Here is a 26,209-nt window from a genome sequence, read left to right as displayed (position 1 = left end):
AATAAAAATTGAAGACTGCATTTTCTGGCATACATTTACATTCACTTGTCACAACATCTTAGTTTACCCCATCTTGGGAAATCTGAAAGCAAGCCTCCTGAGGCAACTGGCAGCACAGGGCCAGCTCCTGTGCCCATGGGAACCGATACAAAGGGCTGAATGAATTCAACAGGGTGGTTTCTTTCCAAGGATTTCCCATTTCCCCCAAGCTAAAGGGAGAAGAGCTCTACACAACTATCCACTTTTTAAGTGGCTGTATTTCTTTGTGCTGTGTGACTCCCCACACCCTTTCTATAAAGTGAATTAGAATTCTACAAAAAAATAAAATGAAGTCATTTTTAGCTGGACTTCTTACCCCACACTGGGGATATATTCAAAGGCCATTAAATTGGCTTGCCTCCAACCTTCACAGAGATCTTGTCAGGACGATTCTGGTTTTAACAACATGTGTATATATACATATTAATATGTACACAGACAAAGAAGCTGCTCTTTCAGTTAGAAAAGAAATTAAATTTCATCACAGAATGAATCCTATAAAAAGATATGTAATAAAGTTGAAATACCCATAAAATAGCTATTACTAAAGCAAAGCTTTCGTCAATAAGCCTCCAAAACTTTAAATGAAGAAAATGGCTTCACGAAGTGGTAGTCTAAATTTCCACAGTGAGGACACTGCTGGACGTTGCTGTATTCGGAGAAATACTGCATGCCAATCCGTACATCTATTACTGGCTTCCCACAGTGCTTACAGTTCAGTCGAGCCTGCAAAAAAACACACAGAGAAACAAACAAAAAAACCCTTTTGACATAACAAAACTCGCCTCCACTCCTCACCCCCAACCAAGAAGGCCTCCCATGCAGCCCCGGGCCCTGCGCACCCTACCAGGAGAAAGGGTAAGACAGGAAACTGGCAGTAATGGCATCTGCTGGTAAGGATATTCCCTATCTGGACCAGCAGCTAACAGACGTACACGATGTTTGTCCACATGAACCACCACCACCGAATTCTGGAGAGCAAGCTACCTCCCACTCTGACTGATGAGGGGTAGAGAACCAACAAAGTTTATATATGCACATCATTGTTTTGTGTGGCTTAATCTCTGAATCAGCTCCTCAATCCCCAACACAAGAAGTGCTGTGTCAACGAATCATTAATGAAGCCACAAAGTGAAGCGAGAATTTCACACTTGTGCCATGCCATTCAACCGTTCAGGCTGCTATTGGAACATGATCTGTCTGAAATCTACCAGCATTTTAATCTTTTGGCTTAAATGTATAAATTCATCTGCTTTATCAGCATGGCAGGCTATTGTATCACTTTAAGTATCTATTTACACATTTATAATACGTATCAATTTATACAAACTAGACAGCACTTCAAGCACACAAACTATTCTACCAAATCCAACTGAGAAAGGACCAACATAAACAGGGTGGATATGAGAAATAATTAAAGGTCAAGGGTGAGGACAGATTGAGCTGTTAATGTTCAGCAGTAACAAAAATGAAGGAAGTCTTCAGAAGAAATCTAGCTGACAAACCCAACCTATCTGATGTAAAGAAATCAACAGGGGGTGTGAAAGCTCAGCAGACTCTTTGAAATACTCTAGAGAAATAATTTGAAACTGTAAAGGAGTTCAAGAGTACAGGTGGAAAATGAGCGTCATGGGCTTGTGCTGTGCCATAGCTTAACCTCACAGCAGCTCCTGGCCAAAAAGAGTGAAACAATATTTTCTATGGCAATCTTGATTTAAGCAACTTTCCTGGGGAAGAGATTATTCAACTACTATTATTTTTGAGCCCACACTTAAAAAGAAACAAAGCACCAACTCCATAGCCAACTGCTCTGCTTGGAAAGCAGAAATTCTAAGAAATACAGTTCTAGTAGGGTACAGGTTTGTATGATTTTAACTGATGTGCTTTCCCCCTTGCTTCATGTCCAGCACATCAGCCAGGTGGTAGCAGCCTGTCAATGGCTGCAGTTCATTATCCTCCATCCACATCTGTGATGTGTAATTAAGTATTTTGAAATAATGTCTGAAATTACTCAAAATAAAATTAGCAAGGCAATTTGGAGTTAAATTATATACCATATTTAAATGTCATTCCTCTGTATGCAGGGAACCATCTGTAACAACCATGGTGAAACAATAATGTGTGCTATCTGGCAGTCCCAGTCACTGCAGCTAATGATTTCATCGTCATTTCTATTAGTTACCATGTACTGTCACACTGTCCATTAATCATGTAATTAAGGCTTTTCTATAATGAGACCTTAATTCTTGCCTTGTACCTTCAACAGAAGCAATTCAGATTTAAATTTGATGGATTGTGCAGATCTAGCTAGTCAGCATCAATGTTTTATCTTTAGACGTTCCTATTAAAAAGAAATAATTACGAGCTCAAGAGGCAAACCAAATTTGGAAGCAATATCTGTCTTTAGTTATAATTTTTATCAATGTAATTCTAACCAGTAGCAGCAACATCACTGGTCTTGTAAGCAATAGGTTTGGGTAAATATGTTACATTCAAAACAAAATAGCATTTTGCATATTGACAAAGCTGTGGTTTAGATTGCTTCTAAGCACACACATTACCACAACCTGATCATACTTTGAATGCGTTCATCTCTGCGAGGCTCCTGTCCTAACCCAGTAATGACACCTGGGTGCCTGATGGTAATGACCCAGTCCAAAGCATCCCAGGTAGAAGACTGAGCCATTCCTGAGCTATTCCTAGACAAATGCTTTTTCCATGGCTGTCTACCCCTACCTGCACAAAAAAGTATTATGCCCATCACACGGACAATTCTTTTGGATACTGATTATCCTGCTGCCTCAGGCACGTGCCAATGATGGAGTAACCCCCAGACCTTGGGTCTTTCTCACCCAAAATATAGATTAGGTGAATGTTTAATGAAAATTAAGCTGCTTCAGGCTGTGGTGGATTACCATCACCACAGTCACAGCAAAGACTAAGGAGCACTGGGTAATCTCCAAGCACATGGACACTTTAGACCATTCCATTCCCTTGGAGTTTTTGATGCAATTAAGATAAAACATAATTCAAGCAACTAAAAGAAATGTGAACATATGAAACATCTGCTCAAAACATGCAACTGTTATTAAACTCCTACTTGAACTATATATGATGATGTCAAATATTCTTGCTAGTGACCATCCTAAGCATCAGATTTGTGAATGTATTAAAAGGGGCCTTATTAAAGAAAAGGTAGCATTAACCACTAACCACTGCACTGCTTTTGCCTAGCTAAATGCTGTTGTGCCTCCTAAGTTAAGAGAAAGGGAGAGGGAATATCTTGTATTGCACTCAGAGGTACAGGCTGAAAAAAAAAGGATAGAACAAGGGAAGCAGAAGAGACACACAAACCTCAGCTTTATTTATCACCAGTTGCAATTTCACCATCTGAGCCTTATTTATGTGTGGTACTAACCTGACAACAGGGAGATGCTGCCAGAATATCGTAGGTATACATAGTTCCCAGCTGATGCCAGCTTCCATCCCATCGGGACTTGCACTTAATGCAGATAATTTTGTGAACCCCTTCTAAGCAGTCTACACAAACAGCATAGAGGTGCATAAGCCTTCCTGTGGACAGGAAAGACACTTCTTAAGCAGACTAGAACAGAAGATTAAAATGCATTTCCAGCAAAGTGTGATCTGACCTTTAGTGATATAAATATTTTTTAATTAAAAATAAAATAAAATAAGATAATGATGAAGTAAAAAACGTTTCTCTGTGGGAAGTATATAGGGCTTGGCTGAGGCTATTTTCCATGGATACAAAACTCAGGAATCAGTTATCACCCTGCCCACGCTCACTTCCTCCATTTGCTGGTAGATCTTAGCAAAATATTTTATAAAAGGAGTTACTGAAGCTCCATGAACAGACATCAGGTTAAGCCATATGATCAGCTGCACCATTTCCAAAACCAAGACTGTGCTCTAACTTCATCCCCATTTGCCAGAAGAAGTGGAAAAGTGTTGAGGCTGATTAGCAAGCTGGGTACAGATTCATTTAACAACTTGACAAAATCTTCCAGCAAAGAGGAAACTAGGGACCTTACATTCCTCATGGAAAAAAGCAGCAGTCAGAAGAGCGATTTTCTTGCATGTACTTTTTCCTGACTGTTGATTAACAGTAAGTACATTTTAAAACATTATATATTACACATACCCAGACTTTAACGTGCCATTCAGAACTATGAATCCATCAAGCCCTACCGTGACCTTACGATCTGTATGCACAATGATTCTCCAAACCTGTGTCGAACTGACTTCCATAAAAATCAAGCGGTTCAGACTTGAAAATGAAATATCTCCTCTACATAAATGTGACTAAACTCACCAATGCATCATTCAAGATGCAAATTTCACACAACACAACAAGACCCACACAAATGACAAAAATATGGCATCTAGATTATGCCCAATTTGTAGCCACTGAATTTATTTGTAGTTTAATAGTTGGTTATCAGAACTGGGCTGATAATAGTACCAATTCTGTAATATATTATATTTTGCACTGCTTCCTAAGACAAAGCTGAGGTGTAGTGCAGTTACAGATCAGCTACAAACCAGGACTGCATGTAGTATGTGTTTATGTTGGACTGCAATTTCTGCTCTTCAGCACTGAACACATCACAACCTGTAATTTAATGAACACGCACACCCTGTGTATCTTCTAGATAAAAGAGAGTAAAATATCAACCATTTAGGTTTAGTCCATACCAGCCACTTTCAAAGCTCATGTTTTGGGTTTAAATTTGTTTTAGTTTTAAAGCCAACTATTTTAGAAAAATCAGAAGAAAAACATGATTCTTCTTAAAAGAAATAAATATATATAGCTATATATAGATATAGACATAGATATATATATACACACACACACATATATATGCAACATAAACCTGCTAGCATGAGCTGGTAAAATTAGAGTTATTCCACCTTGGCATGTTCAGCTCTAGAAAATGTGATGTGATGAGACTAAAGAGCAAATATAATAAACAGTGTTACTAAACTGAACACCTGAGATTGGAGAAGTTCAAATAATTCCATGCACAGAAGTTTTCTGTTGTGCAGGAAGATAGAATAACTTTTCCCTGTCTGAAGTTCTGCACTGTTCCTGCACATTAAAATCACAGAATCAATAAGGTTGGAAAAGACCTCAGAGATCATGAGGTCTTGGGTGACAGGTTGGACTTGACTACTAAACCATGGCACCAATTGCCACGTCCAATCCCCCTCTTGAACACCTCCAGGGACGGTGACTCCACCACCTGCCTCTCCCACCGCTTAATTTTCAGGATCCATATGATGCAGAAAAATGAGGCACCTGGTATCTCAAATATGCCTGAAATAAAAGCAATTGTTTTCTGTACTTAAGAGAAAGTAACAACCTGGAACAGCACCTTGCAAGCTCAATTTCATTTCAAAGAGTACTCCTGGTGGTAAAACATTTTACCCAGGACAGGGAGGTAAAAATGTTAACAATTAATTATTGACGGCATCTTGCTGGAGCAAATGTTTCAACTGTACTTTGTAATAGGTAAGAAGCAGTAAATTAAAAAAAAAAAAAAATTAAAATTTCACAGAGTTTCATTCTTAGCAGCAAATCTTAACAACTGATGAGTCTCATTACTACTAAAGCAGGTATTAGTACTGATAACATCACAGAAGCACATTGTGCAGGCCTCCCCACGAAAGCGAGTCAGCATTCTTATCTCACATACGTGTATTCTGTTTATCCTGGAGCTTATCCTGGAGCTTTTTTAGCTTGCATATCTGCCTATTACTTTTTCTCCTTAAAGCACATTAGGCAAGATGGAAACAATAATGTTAGCATGAATGCAGTTCAGCGACTTAGTGCACAGTGATCTAAGAGAAGAAAAAAATAATACCATAGAGAGTCTGTTGAGCAAAGGAATGTTACATGACGCACATTAAGGCCCTGCATGAGATATAGCAAATTTTATTTAAAGGAGAGAAACTAAAATGTTAAAATACCTCCTGTTAGCACCTCTCCAAAATACCTTTCAACGTATTTTTGGAAAACTAAACTACTCAGACTTGTTTTAGCCATGCTGGCTGACAGCAGGCTGCAGGACAGCCACATTTTACTGTGTACCACCCTGATTGTGTAGTTTGGGGCATAGCTTTCAGAAGCTGAAGCTCATCCTAATCCACATCAATTTGCTTCTCTAGACGGACAAGATTAACACATGCCTTGGTCTCAACACAGCTCAGAGCTGGAACATAACAAGGATGCAGTCCAAACAGGTGAGAGTTTGGAAATAAGCCTAAAATTTTCACTGGATCATTGCTGATTCAACCTACTACATTAAAAGCCTGCTTTTACTACGCTGAACTCCTCCAGGCTGGTGCTAACACAGGCCAGATTACAGACTTTTTTATATTTAAAAAAGGGCAAATAAATGTATTTTGCTATCAACCAAAATGGATGTTCTCTAATCCAAAAGCAGATGAGAGGCATACTACCTCACCGGTGGTACAAATGTAACTTTCAGCCATGCTGCAGCACAGCATGCTTAAATATAAACGTTTAAAAGGTTGATGCATGTATCTTGGAGTAAAGCTCACAACAGCATGCACACACTGCCAAACAGATTGGCTGGAAAATCTTCCCATGGCCTACCTAGAAACCAGAGGAGAAATTTCTTAGTTGCAAACCCAAACACAAGGCATGAATCTGTCTACATGGCATTTGCTTTTTGTAATTCCTTCTAAGTGTTTCAATCTGATTCACATGATTTGGATGCGACTCCAAGCTTTACAGAACTGCTTAAAAATGCAGAATCGGGATGAAAAATCTATAATGAGGGGGACAGGGCACAGAAGGCAGATCCATCATTTATGAGACCTAGCATGACTGACAGACAACCTGTACCTTGAAGGTGACAGGGAACATCATATTCAATCTCATCGTGTCTCGATGGGCTAAGGAACAGGGTCCCATCCACCAGCGGAAACTGTTCAAACACTGGCAGCGCCCTGTGGCATAGCGCACAGTTTACAACGTTCCTGTGGCTGGCACTAAGAGCAGCAAGGATGAACTTCCGAAGGTCCTCCCCTTGGCCCACCTGGGCATCGTCTTCCATCCGCACATGGAAAGTATTCAATTTATGCCTGGGGATGTGGGTAAGCAGCTCAGACAGGTCGAGCCTCCTCAAAAACTGCACAGGGGCATCAAAGTGTCCTGATCTATGTGCCTGCAAGCCAGCTGCTCCGTAATCAAAGTGCGCATTCCTGAACACGCCTCCACCAGCCATGTTCTTCTTCTGGGGCTCCAGGTGAATGGCGTTCTTCAAAAACTCTCCCAAGTACCGCGAGGAACGAGGGCCGCTGAAATGCGTGGGGGCAAGAATAGAGTAGCCAGTGGGTGGGGACTGGCCAGGAGAGACACAAGGCGAACGAACCGCATAGCTGCCACCCATGACACCCTTCTCCTGGGAGTTCTGCCTGTCCATCGAGTGTCTTCGCTGGAGGTCATTACTTAAGCTTTTCTGTGGCTTGTTGGCTGGCCTGCCCTTTTTGGCCTCTTCTGATGACTCTGCCATCGACCTTCCTGTACTTTTCTCCAACACTGATTTTTTCTTCTTATCATCCTGCATTCGCTTCACCTGGTACCAGTCTGTGTCCTTCTTCAAGTGACCCTGCCCACACCGACAGGAGCAAAAGCGAAAAGCCAGGTCATAGCCTTTCTTTGTCCACATATTCTGACGACACTGCTTTTCGTTCCAGCTCCTGGCTCTGCCAATGCAATTGAACTGGACAAGAATGCTGCTTTCCCATTCATAGAAGCACTGAAGGTGCATCCAAGTGCTGTATGGGCAATGCTCATTGTTGCATATAACTTTCTGGTAGTCATCCTTTTCCAGGTCCACCGGCCTTCCAAAGCTACAGATCAGTGGAGTAGCACAAGGGGCTTCTGTGGAAGGTAAAACAGATGCATTAATAACTTCATGGCCCACTTACTGCAATACTTCTTTAAACACCGTGCCAAGTATGCATGTGAGCTCTTACTCATGATCTGTATTATCGCAGGGCCCACAAGCACTAGCGCTTGATCAGAGCAAAAAGCAATCTTTGCCAAAAAAAAAAAGTTAAGTATGTGAAAGGAGATACAGAAATGAAGGAACAAAGAAACAAAATGACACTGCACTTTATTTAGTACTCCAAATCAAAGCACCTCAGAAACATTAGACCTCCTCAAGGGTTTGCAGATACCGTTGCAAGGCCTTAAGAAGTCAGGGGAAAGCTCTGTGGATGTTTCTGGAGGGTTGCTTTGAAGCCTGAGAGGCAACATAGGGAGAACACAAAAAGATGTTTGTTTGAAAAACAAGTAGGCAATACAGCCTGGCTTAGCAATCACAGGGAGAAGCAGGAATTGATCTTTTCTTTGGGACTGAGCAAGAGACAACAGCTAGGGAGAGAAGCAGGAAGTAAAGACTTTGAAAAGCAAGACAAACAGCTTATGTTCCTAGTACAGAAAGGAGGGCCTTTGTTACAGTGCTCAGGCAAATACAGACTACACCATCATCACTGACCTCCTGATAACTCAATTTCACAAACCAAATAGTTCTGCAAAACAGACAGTTAAAAAAAAAAACTAGAAATGCCACATGGTCTTTTATCAGCAAAGTAGCAGCCTTTGCTAGATCCTTGAGCAAAGAACAGTTTACTTCAATTCTCTCCCTGCAACTCTGTCAGCTTCTAAACAAAAATGCTCTAGAAAAAAAATGTTCTGCATTTATGGACCAACAGTATTTTCCCTTCCCTCACTGAAGTACCTTGGACTACACACAACTCCCATTTCTGGCCACTCAACTGCCGCCAGGAGGAACAGAAAGGACAGGAAATTTTCAGTTGGAGTTTCTATTGGTTCTTAAGAGTTTCTAATTATAAGGTTCTAAATGCTTACTCAAGTACTACAAATATTTCTCCTCTGTATTTCTGACTTCCTACTTCCTCCACTTCACTAAAAATTACTGATCCAACAGGACTGGCAGACTGCCTTTTAAACTCTCTATTGCTGTATTCCAATACTAGCAGGCTTCTTCAGGGTCTTCAGTGTTTAAGTCCTACCTCATCCTGTGCAAAACAGTGCAAATGGTTCCCTGCAGTTTCCTGGTCTCCACCACAGCTTCAGGACTGGCAAAAGAGGTACATCGAGGCTTGTGGGGACAGGCTGCTATGATCTAGGTTTTCTTCCTTAGGACTCCAAATTTCTACCTGACAAGTAGGGAAAAAACACCACTCTGCTGGCACTGCTTTCAGTCCTACCCTGGTCACTGCTAGCACAAATACTACTAAACAATTTGTAGTGAGATGATAGGTTTTACATCATTACACTTACTTTTACTCAGACTCTCAGTAATAAACACACAACCTATTATCATTTGTCCTGTTGCAGCAATACACAAACCAGAAGCATTAAAAAAAGATATATTTACCTTCAGTAAATTCAAAATTATGGCAGCTCTTAAGACTTATTTACCCAGAAGAGACAGGCACTGACATCATGAGAAAATTTTCCTGAGCCAATGCCTGGAAGATGCCACAGCCTTCATCTCACTTTTCTGCCTCTGTTTCTAATGCCAGAAGCTGCACAGTTGCAGAGAGTTTTCTGCAGTACTTTTCCTTCAGGGACTACCCTATAAACTGCAAGCAAAGCACATTCCCCAAAACATTCTCTTAAAGCAGAAAAAGCCTATTTAATTTCAAAATATGGACTTGTTCAGTCATTAAAACAAATTACCAGAACAAAGATGAGAAGCTTTCCCTAGGGCCTCTTTGAAAGTTCCTTCTATACATGTGACCTATATTCTTCCTAGTTGTCTCAGGTCTCTCAAAATCCCACCAAGAACATGCAGGTTTTGAGAAGTCTTTCAGAAGCATATATTTTATTAGCTACTAATGACTCATTTTCCTCCTTTTTTTTTGGTTGTGTATAATTGAGTCAAGGGCAAAAATGAATGGTAATTTACCTGCTCTGAAACAAAACCTGTTGTTTCACCACTTCAGAGAGTTCCCCCACCCAGACTCCCAGACTTCAAGTCACAGTACGCCACACCAAGCACCTCTGCAAAGTTTTTCTTTGTTGTCATTCTTTCATCATACTTAAGGTCTGAAAGTATAGTCTGCAATTAAAGTATCATTATGCAATTCATCTCAGAGAAGCCAGTTAAACCGAAACCTTTACAGGCAAATTATCAGAAGTCAGATGTGCAGCAAGATACAAGAAGTACCAACATGAACAGTTCTCACTTACGCATTTCCTGTATTCACCCTTTTTGGTACATATTCCTTTCCACCACTACCAGGAGGCAGGAAGAAAGAACATGCCAAAAATCCACTTATGCTCCCCTTGTGTTTTGGAGTGTAAATGTTCTAACAGTAGCAGGTGTAATTATAGCTGACAACTGAGAAAATTGCTATACAGAGTCTAGAGAGCTCCACTTTAGAATAAAGACTTAACACTTGTTCATGCATATTGGCATAGTTAACTGGCTGAAAAAGAGAAGTGTTTCCTTGGAAAACATATCATCTCTACCCCTCTGAGAAACTTTATGTGGACAAAAATTAAATTAATGAAGCAAGTGGTTGAAATACAGAAAAAAACCCACAGCCTGTGTATTCCACCAAACACATCCACAATTATTTGATTGTGTTCATGTCTTGGAGGCTCATGTCTAGAGGCTACTGTAAAGATGACTTCCAGCAGATTTTTTTTCCCCTTTTCCTGGTTGGTCAGGGCTGTAGAATGAGACCTTTTCCAGCTTCTCACTGAGAACATACAGATGCCAGATTACCTGAGGAACTTCCCACACTGTCTGACCATGAGCAAGAAAAAGATTTAAGTTATGACCCTGATAAAAATAGTGCAGTATTTCCACAACAGAAACTGAAGAGCCTAACATGGCTAATGAAAGTTACTTCAGTAGAAGGTGCACTATCCTCATATTTAAGAAAGTAGAAAACTCTACTACCCAAAAAACATATGTAAAACCTCATGCCAACATTTTGTTCTGCCTAATAGTTCAAATTCCAGTGGGTCTATCTGTACAAAACAAGACTGTTCAGGACTGAATATCCCTTGCAGACTTCTCTCCGTCCATGTCTCCTGCCAAATATAATGCCACATGTTCCTACATAAAGAATAAATGAGAAATAGAAAACAAGGCAATTTGTTGGTGCAGTGTTCCCAGCTCACAGCAACAGGTATGCTTTAGAAGCAAAAGAGCCAACATTCACATCACTTAGTAGGGTAGCCACATCAGCAAACGTGAAGAGTTCTTCCCAACCCTTGAAAGTTATAAATGAGACGAAGCACTACAAAACGTTCTAAATTCTTCTTATCAAGCCCTTCTACTTTGCATTAACTGGAAATACATTTTGAGATTATTCTTCAAAAAGTCAGAGCCAGAATCATTGTCTTAATGTTTTCTGGTAACAGGATGATTACTGTCACGAAAGGCAATAAAGGGGATTAAATAGAAATTCACATGGCCAAATTGGCCATCCACACCTGCAGCCCCAAGCTTGTTTGTTACTTAAATACAACTTACTTCAAGTGACTAATAGCTCAACAGATTTCTGGTTTCCAAAGTTATGAAACAGAACTTCAAGAAAAATGAAAGCTGACCAGGTTTTAGAGCAGTATCCATTCTCCCAGAAGGCTGTTCTGAAAGAATGCCTAAACGGTCATAAAAATATCTCCTTTTTACCTCCTCCCTGTTTCTAGATGGTTTCACACAGCCTGAGAGAACTAAACAAGACAGCATGAAGTTCTGGGCAGCAGAACAGCTTCAACAGACACAGATGCACGGCTGTAACAGACAGACTGCCAAGTTGCAACTACAATTGCGTGCTGCTTCTTTCATGAATTTATGTCTCCACATTAAAAATAAAGGCTTTATCATACTCCATGGCAGTGAGCTTGGTCAGTAATTGTGAAAACAGTTGCAAGGGGCGGCATGCAAATGTCTTCTAAACCAGAAATAACACACAATATCCCAAACAAACATAAATCTGGGCAAAGACAGCTCCCTGGTTGAAACAAGGTTATGGTTTCTGTTTGACAGAAGGACCATAAAATTAACTTTTCTTTCAGAAATGAGAACATCACAGATGACTGCAAGCAAGCTGGTTTGGATGTTTTGTTTTTTCTCAGTTTTTCTGTTCAGGTTTATAAACATGAGTAAGAGCCAGGAACAGAAACAGGCAGTTGAGATAAATCTCCTTCAACAAACCTCCCCAACACATTCATCAGTTTCTACCTTTTAATTACAAAGAAAGAGGGTATGTGAAGACCACCCTTCCCGTTTTATAACCCAAATGAAGGCAGGAGAACAACAGATGCCTGAGGAACTTTCCTCCGGTGAAGTAAATGGAGGAGAATGTTGTTTACTTCTGTTTACACACCCATCATAAAACCAAAGATGCACCCAGCAAGCCAAATGCAATGACTCCATGGCTTCAATTTCGTGACTGTTCTCATTTGTTCCAAGTACTCAAAGCGGATGCCTAAAGCAAAATTTGCTCTTCCCCCACCACATTCCCACATTATCCATTGTGTTAAGCACCAGAGTTTTTCAGTCAGTGGACAGAAAGAGATAATTATTTCCTGTACTTGTCAGCGTAGGTTTCAGCTCACCACATAGATGTGTGATCACTGGTCTAGCTTAAGGGGGTGTTAAACATGTGAGGCTGGGGGCAGAGGAGGAAGAAGTGCAATGGCTGTGAGAAGAGACAGCCGCTGCTGTCATCTTCAAACAACTGTCAGGCCAACAGTAGGTTGTTATGGATCTGGAAAAAGAAGTTATCAAAAAAAACAAAGAAAAAGGTAAGGTCTTGGCACTGGACCAGCTGCAAGACATTTATTATGGCTTCCTTTCAGACTACCATTACTCTAGCATCTCATCAACTATGCCAAAGACATCAGCAAAGCCAGAAGGGTACCTGTGGGACACATGCTTTGCAAATCAAGTACTTTAACCTCTACTACCACTTTCACATGAACAGTACTCTCTTCACAACCCTGCACAGCTAGGAATTGTTCACTCTGGCAGCTCAAAGCAGAGCTGAGTCATTTCTGTGGAAGGCTACTCTCTACTCACCATCTGCATGAATCTTCTGGATTTCCTTTGCCATCAGCATAGTTTCATTTTAACTGAAGTTATACAGTATTATTGTGCTAATACTGTAATGCAGCTGTAGAAAATAAGCCACAAAACAACAAAAAAAGAGATTGAACATAAAAACTTGTCCAGTGTTGGTGAACCCAGAATATAACCTAATATTCAAAAGACTGCCAGCTCAAGAAAGACAGTGAGCTACTTGACAGAGTCCAGTGCAGAGCCACAAGGATGATTAGGGGAATGGAACATATTCCATACAAGGAGAGACTGAGGGAACTGGGGCTTTTGAGCTTAGAGAAGAGGAGACTGAGAGGTGACCTCATCCATGTTTATAAATATGTAAAGGGTGAGTCCCAAGAAGATGGAGACAAGCTCTTCTCAGTGATGCCCAATGACAGGACAAGGGGCAATGGGTGGAAGCTGAGGCACAGGAAGTTTCATGTAAATATGAGGAGAAATTTTTTCACAGTGAGGGTGACAGAACACTGGAACAGGCTACCCAGGGAGGTTGTGGTGTATCTCTCTCTGGAGATATTCAAAACTTGCCGGGATGCATTCCTGTGTAATCTGGTCTAGGTGATCCTGCTCTGGCATGGGGTTGGACGAGATGATCTTTCAAGGTCCCTTCCAGCCCCTAAAATTCTGTGATTCTGTGATGTGACAAATATTGCTGTACACATAACTGGTTAACCAACACAAATATTATAGCAATACAGAAATGATGAGTCACCTTCCTAAAAGCCTGAATACAGCAGGAAGAATAGAATGGGAAGAAATACTTCACAAGTGGATCCAAAAGGCAAGTTTGGATCTTCAGTGCAGCAACAACATAACTGCCGACAATGTCAAAACAGCTCAGCTCATGGCTTATATTGATCACACCAATGACGACTGATGTCTCTCCAAAACGTCTTAAGAAATCTTTGCAGACTGATCAAGATGAAAGTTTCCAGTCATTCTGCAGGAAGGAAGAGAAAAAAACAAGACAGCAGTACCCAGTAAGCTGCCTAAAGCACAGGCTTTCTTAGGTGTCATGAGACTCCTCCTTAGCTCTTGGAAAGGGAAGTCAGCATTGGCATTTCATCTCCAAAGAGAAATAGACCGGGCTCAGGCTGATGTGACACCCGAGACAGACCCACCCGAAGCATCCTCTGAGGGTCACTGATTCCAGTCAATGCCTCATTGCAATGGGAGTCTGGCTGATAGCTTTCCATGTGTTAAGCTCTACACACTCACACATGTCTATCTGGAGCTCCATCCCTATGCCCAAGAACTAAGCAGCTTCAGTCAATACTTATGCTCAGAATGGACTTAATGAGAACAAAGCCATAAGCAGCCCCATGTACAAGACACTACTAATTCTATTAGGCAGCTAGTCACATGAAGTGATCACCTTTCTGTAGGAAAGATTTCAGTAACTTGGAGCAGCTAAACCTTAATCCACCTCAGAATTCAGGCAACAGGACTCCTGAAGGGCTCAGATGCTAGAACTGTGTCTGTGCACTTCAGTCATGCTTACTCCATGCTTGGCCTCAAAGGGAGTATCTTCATAAAAGACAAACAAAACCAAGAAAAGCCCAGCAACTACACAGCAGTGGGAAATCATGGAAATCATGAAGGCTTAACTCATACCTACCATGTTAACACCTTCTAACTTGCAGCATAGTCAGAGCTATTGCCCATTTATGAAATCAGCAATTAGCATATGGTACAAAGTCAACTATCTGCATCTCTTATTCAACCACCCACTCCTAAGCTCAGCTATAACCCAACTAAAGTCAGTCAGAAAGTCAAGAGCAAAACTGTATGAACTAAGGAGGACACACACTTACATGTGCATGGTTCTGCAGTTCACTTACACAGCCATCTGCACACCAAGCTGGACCAACTGCCTGTACTGCTGAAGCCCATCTTAAGAATTCACATGGTCTTGTAGAAGTCACCATAGTCTGGACAGTTATCATCCAGCCAACTTAAGTCAACTTTCCATTTAACACCTGCCATCCAAACACAGAGAACAATTCAATCACCAGCTCTGGCTTTTGCTTAGGATGTACAGACCTCCTTTGCATACAATCTTGCCCCAGCTTGTGCTGCAATACCCTCAATCCAACTGCAAACATCACCAGTTCACAATACAAAAGAGAACAGGTCTGAGCCTCTATCTGTATCTGCACCAGGACAGCTAATGCCAATGCACTCCTGATACTCTCCTGTGAATTCTGAGTTGGCTTAACCAGGTCAGGCGACAATTGGTCTGCTGTGGCACAAGCAGTTGTGTCCAGGCCAGAAAGACTCACACTCCTTGGCATAAGGTCGTTTTTTCTGGTGATCTCTATCATGGTGAATGAAGAAATTAGTGACTGTTTCAAGCCTGGTGGGGATTAATGTTATTTTGAACACTGGCTGCTGCTCTGTCCACACAAGAATCACCCTCACAGAAAAGCATTTCAACTGTAGCCTTCCAATAGCTATTAAAAACTTGAAATTCTACAGAAACCTAACCCTGAAGCCACATGAAATAAACATCCTAATAACTCAAGCAAACACTAATACACCTGCTCTAGCCAGTTTTCAGTGGCAGATTCTAACTCATGGTGGGAATAAAGAGCTAACAGTGACAAGCAGCAGATGCCCTAATATCAAGCACAGACATAAACAAACACTGTAGGCTGCACATGCCCATATTCAGAGCCAGGTAGCCACCAGAGAGCAGAGGTGAGGGGAGAAGAAAAAAGCTAAAAGGTTGAATCAGGTGGCATCACCACCTCTTCTAGTTTCAAGGCTAGGGATGTTCATGTCTTTACTCTGTGCTTCCCAAGTTTCAGCATGATAGTATTTTACTTCCTATGCTAAAGGCTAAAGCAGCTGGTAGAAACTCAGTGAGAAACAGGAGATGCAGTCACCCTAGCTGCAGTACCTAGCATCACTGCAACAAAGCAGTTCCCAAGTGTGGAACTGTCAGTTCCAATAGACATCTCTCTCAAGACACTGTGCTGGCTGCCAGCCCTGCCCATGTGCCATCTCTGGCATCTGTGCAGAGACCTTGACTGTACATTGCTCCCAAAATGGGTATCAGTAGCACAGAAGTGTTGATAGGGACTGCAAGGTACACTCAATAGCTGCTTGAAGCTACCTCCTATCCCAACAGGCATTCAAGACAGGAACAGCAATAGCCCCCTCAAACCCTGGAAGTAGGACTGATAGATTCTACCACTGTAGGAGAGACAAAGAGAAAGGTAAAGGCTGAAGTGAATACTCTCAAGGTAAATGTCACCAAAGGCTACCTGGAAATGCCAGTGCTCCACTCAAAATCCCACAAGCTTTCAAAACAGAATTAGCTACTCCAGTAACCAGATTACTCCTTCAAAAACCCTCTCTAAAATTATTTTAATTCCTACCAAAACTGTTTAAAGAAAGCCCATGCCCTACTAATTCTGCTGTAATTCTGACACCTTGCAGATTAAATGGAGGATTTTACTCTGAGCCAGATGCAAAGTTTACCTCTATTTACTTCCCCTTACATACACTGCAGGAAGAAAAGCAGAGAAGGACAGATGTCTGCCAGTCATCACAGTACTTTAATATCAAAGGATGTCTCAATATGCAAGGCTGTAAGTGAGGCTGAGGAAAGCTTACAAACGTCTCCAAGGACTAGAAATTGTTTTGTCACAACTTGTTAAGATCACAGGGAGGAAGATAGGAGATGAGTACAGACAAAGTGGAGCAACCAGTTCAAAAATCTTATTTCCTCGTATGAAATCTAACAAACATCAAGCCTAATCTTTACTCATGCAAGCACTACACTTGAGCAAATGACTAATGATGTGAACACAGAATGGTGTCAGGGCACCAATGACCATTCTGATAGCAAATAGTTGTTAAAAAAAAACAGATGGGTGTGTACTTCCTTGCATGAAAAGATCATATTTATTTTATTCAGTAATACTGTAGACATGATTCCATTTGCAAAGATCTGCAGAGCATGAATTGCACTTGCTACAAAAGCAAGTAATTGCATAGTTTTAAAAAATCCTAAAACTAACATTAAAGTCCTTTAGAACTTGATTTGCATTGATAAAGACAGTGAAATTTGCATTTAATTGATTTCTGCAGTCAGAAGAACTCAATGGAATTACAAAGCAAAATTGGTTTAATTCAGAAAACTAATAGGTATAGAATAGAGACTTAATTTACCAGGTGGTCTCACTGATCTCAGTGGGAATCCCTTAGACTAAGTAATAAGAAGGTGCCAATACTGAATATCACTGGAGTGCCAAACTGGAACTGTATGCTATATGCAACAGGGAACATTTGACAGCAAATATTCATCTATACATTAACATTATAGCAAATTCATGCTCTAAAACCACATTTTTAAATTACATACTGCACTGCCAATGTGTTTGGGCCTCTTTAACTCTCCCACCTCAAGAATATAGCATCTTTTTATTTAATCTTAGTTGTTGGCCAGTCACAGCTTTCAGTATGTTAGTCACTGCTGTGATGACTGATTTTCTTCCACATACATTTGTCCTACATTAGCATTTTTATTTGAAAGTCAATCAGTCCTACAAATCTGTGAAACTCAGGTGAAGAAAGTGCAAAATCACAGCTGGCCTTTTTAAACTACAGACAAGTTCAGAGCTTGGCCAGCTGCTCACACAACCCCTCAGCTGCTGTGACAGGAACTCTCACCCTGGGAAGCCACACTCCAGTGAGACCTTAAACAACCACTTCCACCAGCTCCCCCACAGCCTGTTTTCCCCTGAACAACTCCAGTGCCTGGGGATCCTGTGCAAGTCTGACCTCTGGCACCTTCACCTGACAACCCACCAACTCACTAGCTATATTACTTCTGCAGTTTAAGGGATCACCTGTGCCAGAGGGCAAAAAGTATGGTCTTAAAACAGCTGGCAAACACACTGTAAAACAATGATTTAGACACAGTTAAGCCATATATTCTTAAGATTAATTTAGTTGACTATAATGAACTTCAGGCTAAAGAAGAAAAGCACAGATGCAGAGAGCCAGCTTCTTCATCTTCTCATAGCACCAATGCTGAGAGACTATAGTGATAAGGATATGGGCATGAAACAGTGAGGTGCTAAGACAGTGAACATCAAGAGCAGAAGACGACTTGGGTCTACTGGACAATGAGACCAAAAATTTTAATCAGGCAAGGAAAATAGATGGAAGAAAGAATTTTAGAGTCAGAAACAACTGTATGTGGAGACCAGAGGGAGAAGTTTATATGATAAAGGGATAAACCAGCTGGAGCTGAGAATGTAAAAGTGCCCAGGCTCAGCAAGGCTGAAACAGAGAAGGAGTGTGACACTCAGAGCCTTCAGATCTGAAGTAAACCCTGTGGACTTTCCTCTTCTGCCATTCAGGGCAAGTTATCCACAGTATGTCTTGTCCTCTCACACTTGTTTATATCTGCAATAAAGGTAACTAATTATTGCCACTGTGAACAGCGGTAGTAGCCAAGGCTGGAGTCAGTGCGGTAAGCGTAGAATCTCACAGAGCTGATGGTATAATTTTACATGGTGATTTTCCAGTTTGATTAAGAAAAAGTAACCAAGAAAAGTAGCTAGAAAAAATTTAAAGTATCAGGAATTTTATTCAACCATTCTGAAGGCAGGGAATCTAAGAAATGAGTCTTTCTGTGACATTGCATTTCAGTCTCTCTGTGCACTGCAATACTGCTAAATTAACCCGTCTGCACACACATACAACCTGCCCCTCATTCAGTGCACGGATGCACTTTGGTCAAGAAAAATTTCTCTCTCATACACAGAATTCCTGCTTGGTCTGATACAAGAGATATGAAAGGAGAGCACAACTATAGAATGTGAATTATCCTCATAGGCATCATCCCAACACCTGCTGATAAGTTACAGTACAAGATGGACAAAAGCCATCCAGTATCTGAAGGGGGCCTACAAGAAGGCTGGGGAGGGACTTCTCAGGATATCAGGTAGTGATAGGACTAGGGGGAATGGAATGAAGCTGGAGGTGGGGAGATTCAGGCTGGATGTGAGGAGTAAGTTCTTCACCATGAGAGTGGTGAAGCCCTGGAATGGTTGTCCAGGGAGGTGGCTGAGGCCCCGTCCCTGGAGGTGTTTAAGACCAGGCTGGATGAGGCTCTGGCCAGCCTGATCTACTGTGGGGTGTCCCTGCCTATGGCAGGGGGGGTTGGAACTAGATGATCCTTGCAGTCCCTTCCAACCCTGACTGATACTATGATATACTATTAGAGATATGAAAGGAGAGCACAGCTATAGAACGTGAATTATCCTCATAGGCATCATCCCAGCACCTGCTGAAAAGTTACAGTACAAGATGGACAAAAGCCATCATATCTGGTCAGTGGTTATGCTCTCCACCTTCCTGATCCTCACGTGGAAGTCTAGGACCCTTTGATCACAGCTCAAGCTCTAAACATATAAAATTTAAAATACTATCCAAGTATAAGCAGATGCCCTTTTGGGGCAGGGGAAAAAAAAAATCAGTCTATGATCCTTGATCTTCATGCCAAAAGCTGACTGACACTTTGAGCAAAAATTGTGCAGGGACTGAAGCTAAATTTGTCGAAATGTAAAAGGGAACAACTTTCCACCGTAAAGGGGATGCTCTAATAGCAGTTCTGTGACACTGGCAGACAGAGCTGCACAGAGAGGCCGAGGAAATTAAAAATTCTGTTTCATTATGACACATGGATGGGGGGCACAAGTAATATGAGGACCACATAATGAACTGTGATGTCTTAAAAAAATTATCTGAATCATGAAGCCTTCCCTGAAGAGGGTCCTGATAGGACTGTATAATTAGACTGTCATACTGACAGGATGCAAAGCCAAGGTTTGCATAGACAATCTTAATTTTGCAATTGTTACATCTGCTGCTTTCATCTCTGCATATTTCTCTCTTGTCATGTTAATGACAGAAAACAGGTTACGTTCTAATGATCATCTACTGCTTTTCCAGCATAGAGTAGGAGAGTGGCAATACTAAACACATGCAAATTATTCTAGAAAAACACAGAATCACAGAATGCTTTGGGTTGAATGGGATCTTTAAAGGTCCTCTAGTCCAGCATATGGTGATGATGCAGGAGAGAAGAGCAAGCCCAGGGATGACGGACCCACAGGTTGTGAAGCCCAAGTCACAGCATGCAGCTGCCCAGTCCAAAAGCAGTACAGTGAAAAGCTTCCCTGAACCCAGCACATTTAATCCACAACTCAGATTGTCTCCCATGCATAATCAAGAGTTGACTCTGTACAGCAGAACTCTATTAGCCTCATAACTCCCTGCAGCAGCTGTGTCCTCCATAAACTGCTCAGTGATCAAGTAACTGTGTGCACAGCCTTTTACAAACATCTTGAGCCTAGCAATAAGGTACTCGCCTCCAGGGCCCTGGTTATACTGCGTAGCTTCATTTCAGACTCATCAGTTTGGAAGACTTGGGGGAACCCGTTATCATCATCTAATCTTTTCCGTGCACATGAGAACCGGATTCCCAGCTCTGTAGCATAACAGGAGCAGTTTCCCCTTTCATCTCCTGAACCAAAACTGTTGAATGCTTTGGACTTATCAGTGACAATACAATTCATGAAACTTCCAGCACAGGATTATCTGATGGGCAGTAGCTAGCAACCACATCTACACCTCCAGCCTTTATGATTATCTGACTTGAAAGTTATGACTAGATGTAATGATCCTGTCAAGCCAAAGATCAGGTGCGCTGACCAGGCCCTTACAGCAAATTCCAAAGCCAGTCTTGTACCTCTTTTGTGAGGGGGAAGAAAAAGGGGAGGGAGGGGTATTCAACAAAAGTGTCAAGGATACTTCTGACCACTGAAGTCATACAGAAGCAGGGAGAAAGAGATTAAAGGAACATGTAAGGTTAGCTCTCAGAAAGGCAGCCTCAACTTCTGAGGAAGCTGTCAAGCACAGAGGAAGGATATGTAATGTACCTGGGACACACAGTCTTACAGATGAAGAAGAGTGACAACCCATCCATCTAGCAAGCTGTACCACTACCAGGGTTCACTGACATCACCCTCAGGGGCAGTTACACAAGAAACAACACTTCAATATCTTAGTGCTAAATAATTACACTAGAAATCCGTCTGTGCTTTCACTTCCGCTTCAGTGTAGAGTTCGGAAATACTGTCTCCCCACCTCAAAAATCAAATAAAAGCCAACAGTGGCATGTATGAAACACCACCTTCAAAGCAGATGTTGCACATGTTAAATCACCAGACTGAAGTCGTTAAAAAAAAAAAGCTCTAGAAATTCTCTAAACCCTGCTAACCTTTCTAGATATTTTGCTGTTGTTTTTCTGTTGTTGCTTTGGTTTTGTTCCCCCTTGTATTCTCACTTAGCACAATAGTAAGAAAACCCAAAACCAAACAAAATCAAAAAAGGAAATTCTAAACATTCCCTATGATTCTCTGGACTAAATAGTATTCTTACAATTACAGTCTAGCAAAACCCTTGTAAGTTAAAGTAATTTGTAATTAACTGCTAATATTTCTAAGGAAAAGTTTCCAGGAATGGGGGCATCTTGAAAACTGAAATAGGATGCTTGGCTAACAGTAGCCAGGCAAAACTACCACTACAAAGTATGAAACCAGTTGTAGCTATATGTCCACTTTTCCAAAGCATTTAAGACAAAAAAGCTTAAGCCCAGCTTGGGAAAGGAAAAAAGTAGAGAGTAGTTTGCAAATCCACTGTAGTTCACAAATCCAATAAGGCACAACTAAGGCGGGGAGCGTGAGGGGGTAGGGGGTGTTGGCTTAGCCAAAAGTGATAAAATCCTAGCCTACCTTGAGTTTTAACCTGAAATACCGTTCTGCAGCAGGACTGTCTCCAAAGGTGGAAAGCAATATAAGTTTCTGCAAGGAAACACCTCACCAAAACTGCTCCAACCACAAAAATAACAATCCAACCACCCATCCGATGACAGCATAAAATGGTTGATGAAAACTGGATATATTACCCTGACAAACCAAACTGCTGTAAACCGGCAAATAAACAGGACCTAAAAGTAGGACTCCATTTTTAATTGTGCTGAAATAAAGTCGGGATTTTAAAAACAAGCACTGAATAAGCCGCGACGCGGCCGGAGCTGGCAGGGGCTGCACCTCCCGCCTGCCGGGGATGCTCAGTCCCGCTGACCGAGCTCCCGGCCGGAGGACACCCCCACGCCTGCCTGCAGATACGGCGGACGGGCGCTGCGGAGCAAGCAGGCTCAGGCAGCCCGCGCCGCTTTCAGCACTGCCGCCGCGGAGGCCCCCGCCCTCCGGCAGGTCACCGGGCGGGGACACCCTGGCGAGCAGCCCTGCCGCGCGTTTCGGAGAGATCCCAGCGGCAGGAGCAGTCGCGCAGGGCCTCGGACGGCGCCCGCCACCCTCTACTCCCAGCCTCGCCGTCGCCCCCATCCTCACGCCCGCACATCCCCTCTCCTCGGGAGTTCCCTCGCCCCACCAGGCTCCCCCCACGCCGCCCACACGGCCCTCAGCCGCTGCCTGCGCCACGGCGGGCAGCCGGAGGCCGCGGGGCTCGGCCCGCCGCTCACCGTTCTTGATGTCTCCGGGTGCCGCGCCGCCCGCAGCCGCCGCGCCGCCCGCTCCGCCGCCCGCCCCGCCGCCACCAGCCGCCGCCGCTCCAGCTCCGCCGCCAGCCGCAGTGCCGCCGCCCGCGGCCGCCCCGGCTCCGGTGCCCGACGCCGCCCCGTTCTCCTGCTCGTCGCCGCTGCTGTTGGCGCGCTTGTTCTTCTTGCCCTTGCCGCCCTTCTGGTTCGGCATCGCGGGCCCAGCCGCCGCCGCAGCGGGGCGGGCGGCGGCGGCTGCGAAAGGCGCCGCCGCCGCTACCTCCGGCTCATGGCAGGGCCACAGCGACCGCTCTGCGCTGCGCTGCGCCGCGCCCGCGGTGGGCGGTGGGACCCGGGGGGCCGGGACGGGGAGGGCGAGAGGCGTGTCGCGCTCCGCCGGCCGCCGCCGCCCCGCTTCCTCCCGGAGCAGGCGCGGGCACTAGCGGCAACGGGAAGCGGAGTGCGTTGGCGGGGGGGGGGCTGGGGCTGAGCCAGGAAGGAGGAGCGGAAGGGGCTTATCGGGAGGGGGAACGCTCCGCTCCCGACAGCGCAGGGTGAGGGGCTGTTGCCGGTAGTATGAGAACGGGAAGGCGACGGCCCTTCCCGGGAGGGGGCAGAGCGCGCCCCGCCGCCAAGAGCTGGCGCAGGAGCCAGAGCTAGCCCCTGCAGAGGCGGAGGGTCGGCCGCGCCGGGAAGCTGATGCCGTGGGCTGTACCGAGACCGGGGGATAGGGCGGCGAGCGGTGGAGTGTAGGGACGAGCAAGGGCAGCTGGGGGTTCAGCGGGTGCCGAGGGTTCCCGTGCGCACTTCTCTCCGGAGCCCGGATAGCCGCTGTCCCGTCTTGGCAGCCTGAGCGTCCAGAGAGCGGGAAAGAAGGAGTCAAAATAATGCGGTCTGGTGTTTAGAGGGAGCGTGTTAGGGAGCAAAAAGCCTCACAACATCAGAGCCCTGACTGGAAGTTTTTCATCTCGGGTATTTCCTGGTGTGGGTAGCTCCTGGTGCTGCGTAGTTAGGGTGAACGTTTAGGATGTGAGTTAGATGAGGACTCAAACTTGAAGCCACGGCACCTCAACGGAAGCGTTGTCCAGGGGCAGCAGCCTCAGCTTCTGCAGGAGTCTCGGCTCGGTGAGAGCCATTGCAGAAAATTGGTAACAAATATTCACGGGATTCCTGCACCCGGACAGAAGAGGTGCTTCCAGTCAGCTGCAAAACAATAGCACTTGTAATGTGCGTTTGCCTGGCTGACGGGCAGTGGCCCCCTGCTCCTGAGTGGCATTTGCTGGTGTGCTTGTTACCTGCCAGTTTATCCAACCAGAGAATAAATTATAAAGTCAGTTGTAAGAACGGCATGCCAGCTCCCAGGCTGAGAAGTTATTCAGGGAACCCTTCCCTGCATATAAGTGAACATTTTTCCCTTCTCACCCAGATTCTGCAGATTAGGTTTCCTTGATTTCCTTTTGGAAGAAGTACACAGGCCTTCAAGAATGCACCCTCATAGAGCAGTTATGGTTACTGGTCTGCGGCTGGAAGGACAAGAGCTTGCATGAGCTGTGTGGGCCCTAGAGGTCAAAACCTGTACTGAGGTCTGTTTCATGGGAAGGTGTGGGATAACAGCCTAGCTTACCATGGGATAGGAATGCACGTTATTTAGTGCACTTCAGGAACAAGGCTGAGATGCTTACAACCAAGAGATGTTTATGTTCTCTGGGAATGAAGATCCACAAAACTGGCCTGCCAAGCAGCTGAAGGAGAGTCTTGTGAAGGTAAGACAGCCCTGTTTCAGTTAAAACTGATGTAGCAAGGCTACAGCCTTGCAAACACTCAGCTTCAAAATAGATTTTGAGGGCTTTAGTGCCCAAGGGAAGACCTTTGCCTAATTAACTGCAATTTTAATACTAGAGTTGACATCTCTCAATATGATAGTGAGCCAAAAGGAGTACATACTAAACATACATCACTCTTACTCCACCCAGATCATGCTAAACATTACCTGGAAGGCAGAGACAGCTAGGGTTAGGGTATTTTCAAATACTGCTGTATTTTCAAATACTCTTGAGGCAACTATTACAAGAAATTTTGAGTCCCATGGCTTAGTTTCTTCACCTGCAGACTATATTTTAGAGAGGTTTTAAAGCAGTTTCTTGTGCTGATGGAAACTTTTTGAAATCGTACTCCTCAGTATCTTGCATCTCCATAGCTAAATAGGACATAGTTCATGGCTTTGAAATTTCTAAATTGCATTTCTGTCTAGAAACCAAAGGAACAGAGAAAGTACAGCAAATTTATAAGGCCATGTGTTTGGGCAAATCCTAGTCCCAACCCTCTCAGCTGCAGAATTTTCCATGTATTTTGGCAAGAGCAGATTTTACCCCCTAGTTCTTTAGGCTTCCAGGACCAAGGCTTTTCTTGTTCAGATTTGCTTAATGAAGCAGTGACAAGCTCTCTATGGATACAAGACATCATTACTAAATACATACCAAAATGAAAGGCCTCTTGTTACTATTGCTGAGGGCAAAACTTGCTGAACCAAAGACCTGTGTGGGTTACCAAAGAACGTAAGGGATCTGAGTAGTGGCATGAGGACTGAAGGAGGGTCCTACATAATCAGAGCAAGGTGAAATTTCCTTTCAGAAGTTGTATGATGTCTCTAAGCTGACTTGGTAAAGACAGACTGAATATCATTAATGGTATGCCTGTGGTCAGCACCAAAAATCCCACATGGCAACAGAAAGAGTGTAGTGCAGATGGCCTTCACTGAGGCAGTGCAAGTACTTCCACCACTCTGAGACAGCTATGACTCAAGTTTGTGACCTAGGACAGGCTTTTGGCGGAGCACTGAGTAGAAGCAGGCATGCCAGGCAGGAAAAGGCTCAAGGTACATACTAGTTTTGGACTGGGAAAGTCAACTGTCTTTTGCTACCATATATAATGCCTAATTTAATTTTACTGGTCTGGCAGGTAAACTAGACTGCCACAGTCTCCTAGTACAGGTCCTTTCCTACTTAGACCTCTGTTTTTTTTCCTAGGGTCATGAAGGTGAGGTGTCTTCACCAGCCTCTCTGCAAAGGCCTTCCCACTCCCTGGCCCTTGGAAGCAAGGTGGCTCTGTGTGGATCCTTGCTGCACATCATCAGCCAAGGCTTGTCCTGGAGGTGCATCTTTCTGACAAGTGCAATTTGTCTACATCACCTGGCACCACAAATTCTTTCTCTACAGTCCAGTGCTGTGTCTTGTTTTTCATCAAAAATAAGCATCTCTTTTTCTTTCTGTATATGATGCACAGAGTAGTTGTGACCATTTCTCTCTGAAGGGAGTTATTTTAAAAGCCATATAAGTAATTACATTATTCACACACATTTTGAAAAACTTAACAGGATTTCTGTTCTTCCTTGGATCTTTTCCATTTGCAGTACTTTCTCAGAAGT

General features: G+C 43.4%; 1 protein-coding gene across 1 annotated transcript; it reads right to left on the bottom strand.

The window, feature by feature from the left end:
- On the bottom strand, window positions 1-23,213 carry HECA (hdc homolog, cell cycle regulator). The gene is made up of 4 exons (XM_054162660.1): window positions 22,771-23,213; window positions 6,932-7,972; window positions 3,458-3,612; window positions 1-765 (listed from the first exon to the last, which is right to left on the bottom strand). The coding sequence occupies exons 1-4, from the start codon at window positions 22,997-22,999 to the stop codon at window positions 601-603; spliced, it is 1,590 nt and encodes a 529-aa protein (XP_054018635.1). The 5' UTR covers window positions 23,000-23,213; the 3' UTR covers window positions 1-600.
- Between the last annotated feature and the right edge of the window lie 2,996 nt (window positions 23,214-26,209).

Source organism: Dryobates pubescens, chromosome 6 (assembly GCF_014839835.1).
Source record: "Dryobates pubescens isolate bDryPub1 chromosome 6, bDryPub1.pri, whole genome shotgun sequence".
Classification (NCBI taxonomy): Eukaryota; Metazoa; Chordata; class Aves; order Piciformes; family Picidae; genus Dryobates; species Dryobates pubescens.
Note: the sequence above shows the minus strand (reverse complement) of the source record. Positions and strands in the feature narration are given on the sequence as shown.

Excerpts from the sequence above, each read along its gene's own strand:
- HECA (XM_054162660.1), bottom strand. The coding sequence starts at position 22,999 with ATGCCGAACCAGAAGGGCGGCAAGGGCAAGAAGAACAAGCGCGCCAAC. Across the intron at positions 7,973-22,770 it reads ACCCGGAGACATCAAGAACG|AAGCCCCTTGTGCTACTCCA; the intron begins GTGAGCGGCGGG and ends TACCTTCCACAG. Across the intron at positions 766-3,457 it reads CAGCATCTCCCTGTTGTCAG|GCTCGACTGAACTGTAAGCA; the intron begins GTTAGTACCACA and ends GTTTTTTTGCAG.